Genomic DNA, 14,912 nt, shown 5'->3' with positions numbered 1-14,912 from the left:
CGGATCCAGAAATAATTTTTGGAAGAACATTTTTTAAGTTAAATATATTTGGGACATTTTATTGTTTTTGGAAGGAATGGATATAAAAAGTTCCCTCAAGTTGCCTTTATTTCATTATATACATGCTTTGCATCCGTCTCAGCACATGATCCTATTGTAGCTCTATGGTAACACCAAGCTGCTGAGAACTCCTTGTGCCCGTCTCATCCAGGGTACCGCCACCGCACCACGGCTAGTGCGCCCCCATCTTCTGTTCAGTACATGCAGACAGCCAGGGCAGTCCTCACACAGCCAAAGTGATCGTTTATGAAATTTGTGGCTACGTCTAGAGGTTTGTAACACTTGTGCCAACGCAAGTCACGTCGGCCGCAGCTGTCGTAAGCCTCTTTCCGTTGACCAGACGCACACTCTGCAGCCAGCTAGTAGATTCGCACACTGTCCAGTGGCTATTTTGTGTTCCTAACTCTACAGTTGAGGCGCTGGCGGCGCTATACGATCTTTACTTAGGCCCTTTCTGATTTACGACGAGGATCAGGTCTAGAACGTGTGATTTGATGTGGCGAAAATCCATTGGCCGATCCACGCAAGATGGCAGCGCCCATGCGTGATCTAGCATTGTGATTGTTTTCGCCGGCCTCTACAGTACATATAGGCCCTACATGTTAAATTTCTACGATTGTATTTTAGTTTCGACTGGGTAAGTGAAATAAACCAAACCGAATGAATTATTAACCACAATGGAAAGAATGCTGCATCCTGCCTGCACTTTCTTCATTAGGGGGCCTACAAAAGTACATGCATGAACTAGGCCTACTGACGTCGGGTCTAGTCTTAGTGTAGTCTGTAGGCTGTAGCCCGGGGTCTTGAGGGAGACATGTCATGTCTGTAATTTTTTTATTCCTCCATGCCTAGCCAAAATTTTTAAGCTAAGCCTATTTTTTTCTGTTTTCTTTTCGTAGTGATTTTGGAGAAAGGACGTCTGGATGTCATAAAAACCTTTGATTTAACACCGTGGCTGTTGGTACGGCAGCCGTAATGCATCTCTTATTTTCTATCGTTAGGCCTATGACACTGCAACTGCGCAAGTGCGCCAACTTAGCGCAGATTTCGGATTTAATTTCCCTTTAAAAAAATCCTCCAAGGCCTCTTATGAGAAAAGAAAAAGGATTCCTGCTTAGCCTTAGGCCTATACAATTAGAAACCAACATAAAAAAAAAATTATGGTATAAAACATGAAACTTAGGCGAAAAAAAAATGGTCAGAGCACAGATTCGAACTCACACACCAGTGGTTCCAAACCTTCCACCTTGACCACTCAGCCACAAGCGTTCAGCGATTCAGGTAATTTTAAAACGTATAAACCGTTGTAATGATCAGCTACGTCATCGCACTTGCGCAGTTCAGTGCCGTAACGGTAGAAAATGAGAGATGCATTATGGCTGCCGTAACGATAGCCACTTCGTTGATTTAAATTTGGATTCCATCGGACTGCAGTGCAAAGAAATGATGATTTGAACATGTTAAAGTAGAGATATTTTGAGATGGATAAATTACGATGTGTTGGGATTTTTTGTAGGTCACTACTGTTTACCTTGCCAGGCCCTTCCATGTCTTCATGCATGTCAGGGTTGCCCCTCTACATTTATTTCTTCAGATCACCTGAGTCCCAGGTTTTGACTCGCCCCTTCCTCTTTTTTTTTTTCATGGTCCAATGTTATTGTCATTTGCTTGGGATTTTGTTTGTGGTCGGTGATTTCGTGTCTTTTGTTGTTTTATAACCATGGTATTGATGTAAACCAAACCCTCTGATTAACGTGATGAAGTTCCTCATTGTATCATTATTGTGTACTTTTAATCTTGGAATATTTGATCAGTTAGTAAATGTACAAGTTTATTTGTTATAGAAATTTAATATTTGGATGTGAAAATCAATGAAAGGAAAAGATAATACTTTAATTATTTACTAATTTGGTTACGAAATTTCACAAGCATATTTCAGGTTGGTACAAGTTTTGTTGTTATTATTATTATTTGTAGTAAGCATGAAGGAAGTAGATTGCTACAAGCCTTTTTCTGAACTGACATCTACTTCTTGCTCATTTCTTTCAGAATTGTTGAGTGACCTGAAATTCTATACCAACAATTGTTGGAAGACTGGTACAGTGTACATGTATGTTGCGTCTGAAGAACCAAAGGCCTGTCTGATGCAGTAGGGCAGCTCATCTTGGCCATGCTTCCAACAAAGTCCGCAATTTCAATCGTCTCGATCGTCTTTCTCCTGTTTGTCAGCGGAAGTGCGGCAAACAAAAAGAAAAATGAGGAGGTTCAGAAAAAATGTGACACCTGCAGAGCTTTGGTGAAGTCTTTCCAGGAGGTGAGAGGATTGAATTTGTCTTCTACATGGAGCTAGATTCATTGGTTTGAAATACATGTTCGTACGCATGTGTATGCATACATGTACATGCTGGTATGTTTTAAACAGCTAGAGAACTATCAGCTTTATTTGAAATTGAAAGTATGAAAGTGTAGGAGAAATATCTTGCCTATTAAGGCTAAAACAATTATTTGATTGATTGATCATTGCAGCATTTTGTATGTTACTCAGTTACGCATTTTCAGTAAATTGCCCATATTGAATAAAGATTGTCCATACACTGTATTTTGTCCACGTTTGGGCTCCAGTGGACCTTCAGCATGTTTTAATCAAATTTTTTTTGTTAGAAATATTTGGACTCACCAAAGTAACAATTTTCCTGTCATTTGAAATCTTCTCTCCGTCAAAAATCGATAAATAAAGTACACATTATCATTATAATGTTTTCCGCATTCATCCTTCCTGTCAACTAAATCATAGACAGTGGACTTAGAAAAAAGCATTCTATCACTCAACAACAAGCCTTATTTCCTTTAACAGAACCCTTTGTGTGATTTGAAACCCCAAGTTACATGTAGTTAGTTATCTGATAAGTGCCAGCATTTCTTCTTGGGCTGGATAATGGGGAAAGGTCAGCTTGCTACACAGACAGGTTATTTCAACAGTTTGTCTGAACTGAACAAGAAAAAACAGGACTGTTCTGTTATTCATGTGAACAAGCTTGTTGCAAACAGGCTCAGGGACTAATGCTAAATTTTGGCAACAGTAATGCTATGTTCTTCACGTACCGGTTGCTGGCCTGTAGTTTTTAATAGAGTAGCAAACAATTAAGCTGGGCGGCCTGTCATTCCCAAACCCCTCATGGCCTGTGCGGTTGAATTGATTCGAAACTGCCAATTCTTGGCTCCATGCATGCTTGCAACCTTCACTTCTATGGCAAGGGTCTGCCATCTCGCAAGGCTCTACGCATATCAGCATCAGGCTCATCCACTTACTTTCAGCAGAATGATTAGACTCTGGAGTGAGTGTTTGAATGTTGAACATTTGGGGCTTTTTCATCTGATTGATCAGGGAATGGAGCGAACGGCACGGTATAACTTTGCTGGAGGTGACACTGATTGGGAGGAAAAGAAACTAGGAAAATACTCCACGAGGTCAGTGTGGTTACATTGTTGCATGCATTTAGGCAGTACCCATCTTAAAAATTTGTCCATTTTTGTCATTAATATTTTAATCTTAATTGTAAAGTAAAAGCACAGTATACAAATATGTATCTGTTTAGTATTTTTATTATTACACGGTAAACTGATCAAAAGTGAAACCACAGTTGATTTCACAGCAAAGTAGGCATTACGGATGAGGTTTTAAGAAGCATTGATTGAAAGCCTACCGTCTGCCCAAGAACATGTGCAGGGGTTTGTCGTTTAAAAGGCAGATGATATTCAACTACTGCATAAACTGTGTACAAACTACAACTGTATGTACATTTATGTTACATCCATAAGCCTTGTTTAAAGGTAAAACCTGCTACGGGCCCAGAGGAATTTGTTTTATTGATTACTGGGATTGATAAATGACCTGACATCAGCTGATAGCAGCCTAGCAGCTGCGCATGTAATTACTGATTATCAATATCACAGATGTGTAATCAAGGCATTGTGGACTCACTGCCTGCTGTCATTAAATGTAGTGATGAGCTTCTGTGCTACATTTATTGATCAGTGGTCAAGTGTTTGCTGCAGATTGTTTACTACGTGGCTTTTAATTAAAAGGCAGTTGTACAGTTCCGTTTGAAAGTACAAGTATGTACACACTTCAGAAAGTGGGTTTTTTTTGAGCCAACTACACCTGTACATGTATCATTACACCATGTACCTGTTATTTAAAGTGCATAGTCCCACCAAAAGTGAATGATTACATCAGTCTTGAAATTACATGTTTATTCATTTGAAATTTTTCTTGGTTGTTATTTTGGAGAGTATATGGTATGCAGGGGCAAGTTGCCCCCCCCCCCCTGCTGGATACACCACTGACCAGTTGTGAGCGTACACGTATAGCACATCTACGTTTTTGTCAATTGCACATGTATGTTCTCAGCAAGAAAAAAGATGGCTTCAGCACAGTGCAGGTAGTACAATACTGTGCATTTAAATCAGACGTTATTACAGTGCTCACAGTTTCTGGAAAAGTGACGCTCAGAATTTATACATGCTCTTGCTGGACAGAGTTTTCTTTGTGTTCAAATTTGCTTGTATACATAAGAAATTTTAAAAGGATTGCTTACATGTACCGCTATGCCCTCTTCTCCATCCAGTGAAACAAGATTGATAGAAATTGTGGAGCAGCTGTGCTCAAAGGATGAACACGAGGTAAGCCGCACTATCTCACACAGTGCTTGAAAATTCATTGGACCAATCAGTGTTTTCCAGACAAAATGTCCATCTTGTTTCAATATCATGACACCACCATCATCTTCATATTTAGGAATGTATAGTGTCTCACACTTAGACCTCAGTGACTCGCGAACCGCCATCCTCAGTCACCTCTCAAAATCACTCTCTTCACACTGTTTTGAAATGAACTTGTACACTTATTGCAATGTCTCCAATCACCCTGCTGACTTGTTGTCTTTATGCAGTGCAATAGATTGCTTGAAGACCATGAGGAACAGCTTGAGACTTGGTGGAAGGAACATCAAACAGATCAGCCGGATCTTTTACAATGGCTGTGCATCGATGCTCTTCTAAGTAAGAACTTTGTGCTGCAGATGTCAGTTAAACAAGAATTTTATGAAAACAAGACATGGTTTTTCAGAATTCTTGTATATGTATCAGCGACACATACTTTCTTTGTTGTTTCAACTATACCCGTAAGCGGCAAAATTTTTGAAAAGCTGTTTGTTCAGGAATCTGTATTATTCATTTCAAAATGTCTTGTTTTTTCTATCTACTGATTTTTTTTCCGTTACTGATGCTTATATATTTTTGGTTTTCTCTTCGATCTTTCAACAGTTTGCTGTCCAGATAATAGATACGGCCCAGAATGCCAAGGTATGCATTATGCATGAGATAATGTACAGTCTTGTCATAAGTTGTCCTGTAATCTTTTTACATGTAAATTACATTGTATTTATTTCTCGATGAATCCATAATACCACATGGGTGCTTGAATGATTTTTGGAAATGTGGGAAGGAACAGGTAAGACAATGTTAGGCTGTAAAGGGACTTGTGTGAAGTGTTATATTTAAAAGGATTTAAAGAAAACTAAAGTCTGGCGTTAACGCTGTAATTTTCTTTGTCAATCAGACTGTCCTGGAGGTCTGGAGAGACCATGCAAAGGGAATGGAAAATGCTCGGTAAGTACATGTCATCAATTACTCCTGTACTTGATCGTTGCAGAGAGAAAGTTGTAATTTACATCTAGTGCTCTTTCAGTGGGGATGACAAGTTGCTTTCAAGTAGCTAAACAAGAAAATGTAGCAGGAGAAACCAAGTCTAATGTGGGGCATTGGTCTGCATAAAAGTGTGTGCATATAGCAACTATTGCCACTGCACAATTGCAAACATTTTAATACCCTCTAATTTTGCTCGTGAGTTTTGGTAGATGCACACAGCTGATGTCAAATTGTAGTTTCTATTCTCCTGGAGTAAATTCATGACGTTGTGTTTCACCAGGGCGGTGGAACCAGGGCCGGTACGGGGAAGTGCAAGTGCAGTGGCGGTTATAAGGGTGAGCTCTGTGACGTCTGCAAAAATGGCTTCTACACAGAGACGGCTAACGAAACCCACACAGTCTGCACTGGTAAGTCTCCATTTGTCATGTTAACTGTGGGAATGATGGCAAACGTGCGTGAGTGGTCTTCAGTTTTTTCCCTCTTTAACCCTCCTATGCTGAAGTCACTCTTTGGGTCACTTGGTGAACACCTCAAAGAAGCACAGCTGTGTTGTGTTGTGCACTGCACCAACAGATCTTCACAGGAACATCAGATCGCACTTTTGTGCTTCCCAACAACTGTGCCTCACTGTTTCATGTGCATCATTGTGCAGTAAACTAAATGCAGTGAAGAGGACAGCACAAAAGACCCTGGGTCATTTTGTGCTGGCAACCAACTGTGTACACACTGAACCTGTGCATGTTTGTGTTCCATGTAAAAAACACATGCACAAGAGTGACTGTTGGCATTCATGCATATCTGTGCTGTAAAACCATAGGAGGGTTAAAGTTTTGATGTTCATATGAATGGCTTGAGGTAAGACTAATGAAATCCAGTACGCAATTGTACTGTTGAAGTCAATGGTGCCATGGAAGTCGGAGTTGAAAAATCTTGGATGTGAAACCTTTGTCTGGTGTGCCTGCAAGCAAGAGGATTGATGCCCAAGTTAAAGATACAATAGTGCCATATGTGGGTTTTTGGGGGCTCTGATGATGGAAACAGCACAAATGTATCATAAAGGTAATGCTGAAGATTTTGAACATATGTTAAATGAACTAAGCTCTGTATTATTGCGCATGTTAAGTTAACATTCAGGCTGACTATTCACATAAGTCATGTTCTTTTGGCTTGCTTTGCAGCCTGTGATGAATCCTGCGCAGCAACCTGCACCAAGGGCGGACCCACGGGGTGCAAGAAATGCAAAGGGGGCTACATTAAGGATGAGGAAAAGGGTTGCCAAGGTAACCAGAATGTTATATAATCAGGGAAGATTGCAATAATGCATTGATTTCTCAATTGACTGGAACTACATGTTCCATTTTGGGCAAATGTTTGTCCCAGTGTAGCTTAAAGTTTAATTCAGTGTTTTATCAGTGTAATGTCCTCAGCACAGAGAGGCAGTGGGAGGCAGTGGCTTTTTTTACAGGGTTGCAGGGGCTTTTTAGACCTTCATCCTTCTGCTTTGAATGTAGTAAATCTATATTTACCAAGTTTCCTAGAAGTACAGCAATTTTGCATTCATATTATTGCACTCGTGTCTGGTAAGAAGGGCATTGGTATTTCAATTCGCCACAATTTGATGGCAAAGGTTTCATCGCATGCCAAAGCCAGGCCAATTTCCAATCTCGCATTTGTACATTAATTTCTGAGTCTTTGTTTAAACAGGTCCTTCATGTAAATATAATCTCTCCAGCCTATTCTTTCCAATTTGCCAAGATATTGACGAGTGCAAGCAAGAGACGCCTCCCTGCCAGTCAAATGAATTCTGCCAGAACTCCCCGGGGTCTTACCAGTGTGTGGCCTGCCACATGGCCTGTGATCAGTGTATAGGGGAGGGCCCAGAGAGCTGTGTTAAGTGTAAAAGTGGTTTCAAAATGGAGGAAACCACGTGCAAAGGTAGGGAGAAATGAAGCAGTTGAACTTCGAAAAATCGTAAGGCTGTAACAATTGGTAGAGTTGAGTTGAGCTGTACCGTAGACACCTGTGCATTCATGTCTCTGTCCGCTGAATTCACCTGTCTATTAATATTTGTGTTACCCTGTGGTTCTTTTCAGAACCACACACACTCAAAACAGATACCCTTGTATGGTGCTACTGTAACCTCTCCAATTAAATATTGTGTTAGCTATCCATAGTGGCGAGAGCTCTCTGTTGCAGCCATCTTTCCATTTTGAGTGCCTAACTTCAGGGTGACATCCCGTTGAGGCTCTCCCATCTTTGAGGCTAACTTTTAGGGCACCTGTCCTGAAGAACAACTCAGTACTTCTCCTAGCAGCACCACTGTTGCTACCTATATGTACCTCCTCTTTTGTAGGCACATGTCTCCTGTGGCCAGCTGTCCATTGTGGCTACACCTGCCTATTATGGTTTCCTGTTCATTCTCACCACCTGTTTGTTGTTACATATTCCAGTTATGCCCACCTGCCTGTCGTTTTTCACTCTTGTCACCTGTTTGTTGTTACATATTCCAATTATGCCCACCTGTCTGTTGTTATTTACTCTTGTCACCTGTTTGTTGTTACATATTCCAATTATGCCCACCTGCCTGTCGTTTTTCACTCTTGTCACCTGTTTGTTGTTACATATTCCAATTATGCCCACCTGCCTGTTGTTATTTACTCTTGTCACCTGTTTGTTGTTACATATTCCAATTATGCCCACGTACCTGTCGTTATTCACTCTTGTCACCTGTTTGTTGTGTTCATCTGTCCATTGTGGACACCTTTACATTGAGGCTACCTGTACAAAAACATTCAGGTCATGTGTACTCATAAGACAACTTTTCCAATGCTGGCATCAGGCAAGAGTTGAAACGCATCACTCTGTGTAGGCCTATCCCACCTGACTGTGTTTCTAAACCTGTCTAAATTCAGATATAGACGAGTGCGAAACGGATGAGACGTGTAAGAAGGATCACATGTTTTGCAAGAACGTTCCAGGGAGCTTCCTGTGTGAATGTGAGGAGGGTTATCTCCAAATCACAGACGGATGCGTCCCCAAGTCAGTATGTAAGTAGCTAAAGAAACGTCAGTTTTCTACTCTAGTCTTCAAAAGTCAATCACACTACCCCTTTAAGACACGTCACAGGCTTTTCGAATGAACTGTGATATGGATGACCACTTACCATTGTTCATGCCCTGTGGACCTTCTTGTGATTGGTTGGATTAACAAATCTGGTTTAAAGTTACTGAATTTAATCCTGAGCAAATGGTTAGTCCTTGAAAAATTCCCTCCACTGATAACAATCCACCCAGAGCTAAACTCTCGGGAATTTCTGTTCAATCTTCTTGGCCTTACTTGAAGAGCAAAAGAATCCTTTTTGTTTAAAGTTACATGTAACTGTTCCAAAATATCCTCTCCAGTGTGATTGTTACAAAATCTATCTAACACTTTTGCACTCGGCATACAAACAAATACACATTTGCACCCCCAAAAACATTACAGGAAAAGAAATGTCAGTATTTAGTACCTCAATTTCTTACCTTGGGAGAGCACATGACCTTGTTAGATATGATTATCATTGTCTATGGCTGTGGCTTTTCTGTAGAACACCAGTGGCAAAACCAAATACCAAAGCCATAGCCACGAAATGTGTACATGTAACTTGCATACAACCTATTTTTTCCCATTATGTTAAGCAACTTTAATCCTAGCCATTAATTATTTGCATTTGCCTGTCAGTGTTCTATAATTTGACGGTCAAATGTCAATTGATTTTGGTTTTTTTTTTACTCTGCAGTGGATGGCAAGGGCAGCCCCCCGCAACCGTCAATGAGCCTCAAAGGTGAAATCCTTATCTATCTCCTATATTTCTTTCTTTTCATTGGTTCGGTCTTGGCTAGTAGAGGGAGCCCCATAATGGCCGTCATTTTAGGGATGGGCCTGGGGTTGTGGTACATGATGAGGTTCTTTGCTCAACAGGAGGCAGCAAGAGACACATGATGAGACTTGCTGTTGGGGGGGGGGGGGAAGGAGGGGTCAGTTTGTGAGGCGGAGTCAAGACAACAGAGGGGGAGGGGGCAGATCATAAAAGGAGACACCTATGCTCAGTTTATGTCTCAACAACGGTATTTTATCTGAGTACATGTACTTTTTTATGTTCCTGGAAAAGTTTTCACTTCTGTCTTGTCTGCACTAGACCTCTCGACAAGCAGGGGTCAATAAAGTTAATAAATCGGTTGATCAGAAACACAGGAGGAAAGTGAACAACAAACCACATGAAATCATGGACTGAGTACTGTAAATGGGGCTAAGAACAATATCATTTCTAGTTTGTTCTATAAATAGCCCTGTGTCATTACACATATGCTATTTTGTTCTTTGCTCTTCATAAGCAATTCCTCTACAGTACTAAACAGCCTCATTCTTTCCGTTGCGTACATAAATTGCGAATTCTTAAAAGACCAGCATTTTGATGTGCTTCTTGATTTTGTTTGTGCATTATTTATCAACACAATCCATTTTGATGTTGTAGATATTGTGTGTAGTTGTGATTTAGGAGCAAAATTATCCTCAAAAAGGTTTTTTTCCCCTCAGGATTAGGGCTTGGGCTAAATCATGGGCTGATTTATGTGCCTGAGGGTTTTGTCTTTTCAAATCATACACTTAAAATGCGTGTTTAGACTGGGATGTTTAAATTCTTGAGTGAAAATGTATTCAACATAATGTAAGATTCAGTGTGCTTGACCAATAATGATTTTACACTTTTGCACTGTAAAATACATGTCAGTCTTATAAGAAACTATAAAAGACAAGTCTAGAGTACAGTTACATGAAAGCACGCACCAATGGCTGTTCAAATTGCGAACACTTGTCTTCCTGTAGATATTTAACACTTTTTGAAACCAGGCTTCAATCTGTCTCTGTATTCGTCAGTATCTATTGTCGTTAAGTTTAGTTGGAGCAATGATCTCGATAAAACATGAGCATTTGCATCACAGTCACGTCAAATTGACGTCTGCAATGCATAAAGTGTGTGACGGTCTTTGACAGACACATTTATGTTGATAATCTTCTTATACTCTCCCATCATCCCTGAAATTTCACAGGCTTGCCGCTAATGTTTTGAGGATGCTCTCAACCTTTTCGTCTCCGTAGAATGGTTAATATATTCCATGTGTGATATTGAGTAATCGGTACAATAAATCAGCCAGTGTTCTGTTTTAATATCCGTAGTATTGGTATGATTTGTTTCTTTCTGAATTACAGCCACTACCAAAGACTGATGGGTAATTATTTAAGGTACAGCCAAATTATTTAGACAGAGCTTCACTCTACTGGTGTATGTACTTCACATTTCTCACCATCCTTTAATAGTGGCCCACCATGTTTGATGTCAGGCTTTGTTATGAATCTGGTATCTTGCGGCTTTGGCTTAAGTGTTGGCGTAAGTGTACCGCGATAAAGAGCCGTAGTCATAGACATGATCAATTCCATGTCAGATGTGGCCTGACCTCAAAGATGGTGGATAGTGGAAGGTTTAGGGAAATGTGCGATGTCAGTGCAAGCCATCTATTAAATCCGTGTACATGTGAACAAGAAATCTGAGGCTACTTGGTGACCTGTTTGGAATACCTAATCATTTATCACTTCTATGACCATTTTGCTACGGCCAACAAAGGGATGCAGCGATGACCATCTGCAAGAAATTCTTTCCTTGTCTAAGAAAGGTGCAGAGGATAAATGGATGGAAAGGATATATGAATCAAGACTCATCAGACCCGTCAACAATGAAATCTTGAAGTAAGAGTCATCTTGAACTTCGAATCAGCACTTGGTCAGGAATGGATAAATCTGCCAAGCAAGGATTTGATATTTTTGGATTATCAGAAGCAAAGTACATGTACATGGACACGGTACTTGGGACGTCAAATGACCCAATTGCTCCACCAGGTGACGTGCTTAACAACTTGATTGCTGCCTTTTGCTGGGGCATTGAATAACCTGATCCATGTTTTTGCAAGAAACCCCTCTGGCATGAGAACTGCAAGCTGGAGCTGGCCAAAAGGTTGTTCACAACATTTCCTTAAGCTTTTTGTTGCCCCAGTACTGTCAGTCAGTCAGTCATGTTACACATGTTTTGCACATACAGCTGTATTGGTTATTGTTCAATGTTTTTAGTATGATGTTGATGTACATGTATGTATTGGGCATGTAAAGTTACATTAGTTTAATTTTCTTTGTCACACTGTGTTACACTGTGACTGTGGTTCAGTGATTCCGTTTTGAGTCTTAATTTATTTTACTGCCGTGAAAAATTGACTGTAAGGCCAGCATGAAATGTAGACTCGCTGTCAAAATGAATGTCGTTTTTATAAAATTAATTTAGGATAATCTGTTGGTGCTGCTGCACATGTGTATTATGTGTGATCCACAGTATCTGCCAAACATCAAGGTCTTGTTAAATACCCACCATAGCTTTGTCTATCAATATTGCAGTTAATTACTTTTGGGTGGCCATGTGGCTCTGTGGACTCTTTTTTCATGTTAAACACATAGCAGACATGACAGCAGTGATCAATGACACTTGGTGTACATGTGAAATGAAATACACCAAAAGAAATCCAAGACAACAGTATCCCTGAGGTGGTTAGTGCTGTTGGTTGTTTGAATTAAAGCAGTTTGATTGATGTACATGTAGAGCTTCATCACAAAACACTACAGAGTACATGTATATCCCACTTTTTGAAAAATATGAGTTCAGATGACCAATATTCATGTATTGTTAAAAATATCTTTTATTTGATATCTTCTTTTAAATTCTGATGTGCATTTTCCGAGATATGATGAATTTACATAAAATTTCCGTATTTTATTCATTATTTAAGCAGACAAAACGGCTGTTTCACAAGAGTGCGCCACCAAGAGTTTGCAACGCATTGGCCAATCACAATGCACGAAATCTGTCGAACAAATAGGCATTTGGAAAGGGTCGACAGTTTTTGCGCGTTGTGATTGGCCAACGGGTTGCAAACTCTTGGTGGCACACTATTGTGAATCGCCCGTATTATCATTCATTACATGAATCTCAATCTCACAGTCAGTGAAAAGGATATATAGCATTTTGTGATGAAACTCTGCACATTTACCTGTTGGGTTGTCAGCCTGGGCAGGTTCTGCAGCCTTGTGTCCTAATAAAGTGATATGAATGTGTGTGCTTGATACTTAACCGGTTTTTTAACCACCTGACACCCCCTTCATTGTGCCTGTGATAACAGGGATGTATCACTGGCTGAATGATCAGTGGTAGCAGATCACAAAGGTTTGCTCTCCTCTTCACCCTTTTATCCCCTCCCTAACTTTAGAGCAGTCCTATCATCTCTCAAAGCATTATCCCTCGGGTCTGTGAAACATTACCGTGAAATTGGATTGAGAACGGTTCCAATTGATAAAAGTCAGTTCATGATTTGTGATAAATCTTGAACATTTGACTTCACCTTGAAATTCTAGCCCTGAGCGCTACCATTTTTACGAATGCTAATAGTCCTGAATGCTCCAATTTCAATAAAAGTTTTTCACTCACCCCAGGCGATAAGGAGAAATGAATTTGATGTTTGCCTTTGATGCTTTGCCAAGCATTGTAACACCCACTTGTTAATGTATGGTTTTTGTGGTTAGCTTTCTCAAACTCAAAACTAAATTATTTGTTGTGCCACCCCTGCTTTGCAGATGGTGATGTGCCACCTGCTGAAGAAACAGATCAGGAAGCGGACAGCACCACTGCCAAAGGAGGGGAGGTTGACAGTGTCGGTGTGGAATCTCAGAGTAGAGCAACTGGGGGAAATGAATCTAACAGTGAGAAACAGAATGATTCACTCAACAAAAATGAATTAAGACACGAGGGGCGAGACAGCTCAGAGCAAAATCGAGATGAATTATGATGCCGGTTTGGGTTTTTTATTCTACTTAATTTCAATCCCTCAAATCCCATACTATTTATAAAAAGTCATTCCTTGCTATTTTCACAACTGTGTAAGTCAGAAAAAACGATTTTAAGCACAACTTAATAGAACCTTTTTACTTATGGAAACATTACAAAGTTAATGCTGTTATGTTATGAGCAATGCCAACAATGGAAGTGAGGTGGTTTTGTGGAATTATGGTAGAATAGCCTTTAACTTCTGGTATTTGTGGGAAAAAGCTGATATTATTCTAAGTTGGTCATGAAAGGAGCAATTGTTCCGTTGTAGGTAAAACTTTGTAATAGAGTCTGGAAGTCTAAAACACACAGTAATACATGTATTTGAAATCTAACTTGGTTTATCTTTCTTGACATCACGGAGTTAACAACGGTAGAAGTAGAAAAGATTCAAGTGACTTAAGAAAATACCTGTTTCATGCTCAAATCCTTCACACATTTCGGTTTGCAATGTATGCTGCCCCGCAGTTCCACATGAATCATATAGTATGCGTGATCTACCAGGTTTGGAATTATTAACTTCATATCCCTGCAGGAGTGGAAATTCAACAGTTTTCACTTCTAAATATTACAAAAGCTTTCCGCAGACAGAAAAAATGAGACTTTTGATCACTTTGAAATGTAAACAAACAGTAGATAGAGGAATTGTTACACGTCACAATTACCAACTTCAGCCTGATTTTGCAATGGTGGGTCATTTAACCTGAAAAGTCAAACGCACAAACTTCTAAAGGTCAATTTGATTTCTGTTCTCAGCATGGTTGATTTTCAAAACGAGGTTATAGTGCTCAGTTTCCTAGAGTAAGCCCTTATTTTATTCATATTGAAACCGAGAGGATACAAATGACAAAGAAATATCTATATTTATGTGATTTGGCTGCTCTAAATGCTTTATTTACATGCAAAAGCACCTATGCTGATCTGAGAAGATGGCTCTCAACTTCTGGAGGCAGAATATGCTCAGTTTTACTGATTTGAGTTGACCAACGAAGCAAAGATGCTATTGTGGTCGGCGAGCAAGTTCTCTGGTGTGTCATACTCGACGATCTCTCCGTCAGCCAGGGTCAAGATGGAGTCGGAATCCAGGATCGTGGCAACTCGGTGCTGCCAGAAACGAGAAAGTGAAATCTGAGTAACAGATTCCTTTTACTCGTCATAAAAGCCAGCTCAATGAATTGGCAGGTTG

The 14,912-nt window shown here is 40.0% G+C and overlaps 2 protein-coding genes across 5 annotated transcripts in view; one reads left to right on the top strand and one right to left on the bottom strand.

Moving 5' to 3' along the window:
- The window catches only part of LOC110990174 (ATP-binding cassette sub-family C member 9-like), an 85,473-nt gene that overhangs the window by 37,763 nt on the left and 32,798 nt on the right, over positions 1 to 14,912 (bottom strand). The window contains exon 31 of one of the 2 annotated variants that reach the window (XM_087136312.1): positions 13,679 to 14,830. The exons of the other annotated variant lie outside the window; for it this stretch is intronic. Coding sequence (XP_086992438.1) covers positions 14,693 to 14,830 — 138 coding nt within the window. The 3' untranslated portion in view covers positions 13,679 to 14,692. Of the gene's footprint in view, positions 1 to 13,678; positions 14,831 to 14,912 lie in introns of those variants that run through there. 2 annotated transcript variants of the gene reach the window in all.
- Positions 526 to 14,061, top strand: LOC110990172 (protein disulfide isomerase Creld2-like). 3 transcript variants are annotated; one of them, XM_087136323.1, is made up of 14 exons: positions 526 to 697; positions 2,110 to 2,374; positions 3,446 to 3,528; positions 4,689 to 4,743; positions 5,013 to 5,121; positions 5,386 to 5,424; positions 5,681 to 5,730; positions 6,050 to 6,176; positions 6,948 to 7,049; positions 7,525 to 7,704; positions 8,682 to 8,816; positions 9,548 to 9,592; positions 11,017 to 11,049; positions 13,477 to 13,611. In XM_087136323.1, exons 2-13 carry the CDS (start codon positions 2,231 to 2,233, stop codon positions 11,031 to 11,033), a joined length of 1,086 nt encoding a protein of 361 aa, XP_086992449.1. In that variant the 5' UTR covers positions 526 to 697; positions 2,110 to 2,230; the 3' UTR covers positions 11,034 to 11,049; positions 13,477 to 13,611. The 3 variants fall into 3 exon arrangements, with proteins under 3 accessions (XP_086992449.1, XP_086992448.1, XP_022110728.2); XM_087136322.1 differs by lacking the exon at positions 13,477 to 13,611 and having other exon boundaries at positions 11,017 to 11,815; XM_022255036.2 differs by lacking the exon at positions 11,017 to 11,049 and having other exon boundaries at positions 551 to 697; positions 13,477 to 14,061.

The sequence above is a fragment of the Acanthaster planci genome, linkage group LG04 (genome assembly GCF_054643075.1).
Source record: "Acanthaster planci isolate LZ-2023a linkage group LG04, COTS_SCS, whole genome shotgun sequence".
In the NCBI taxonomy this organism is placed as follows: domain Eukaryota; kingdom Metazoa; phylum Echinodermata; class Asteroidea; order Valvatida; family Acanthasteridae; genus Acanthaster; species Acanthaster planci.
The sequence above is the reverse complement of the archived record's forward strand: the minus strand, read 5'-3'. Positions and strand labels throughout refer to the sequence as shown.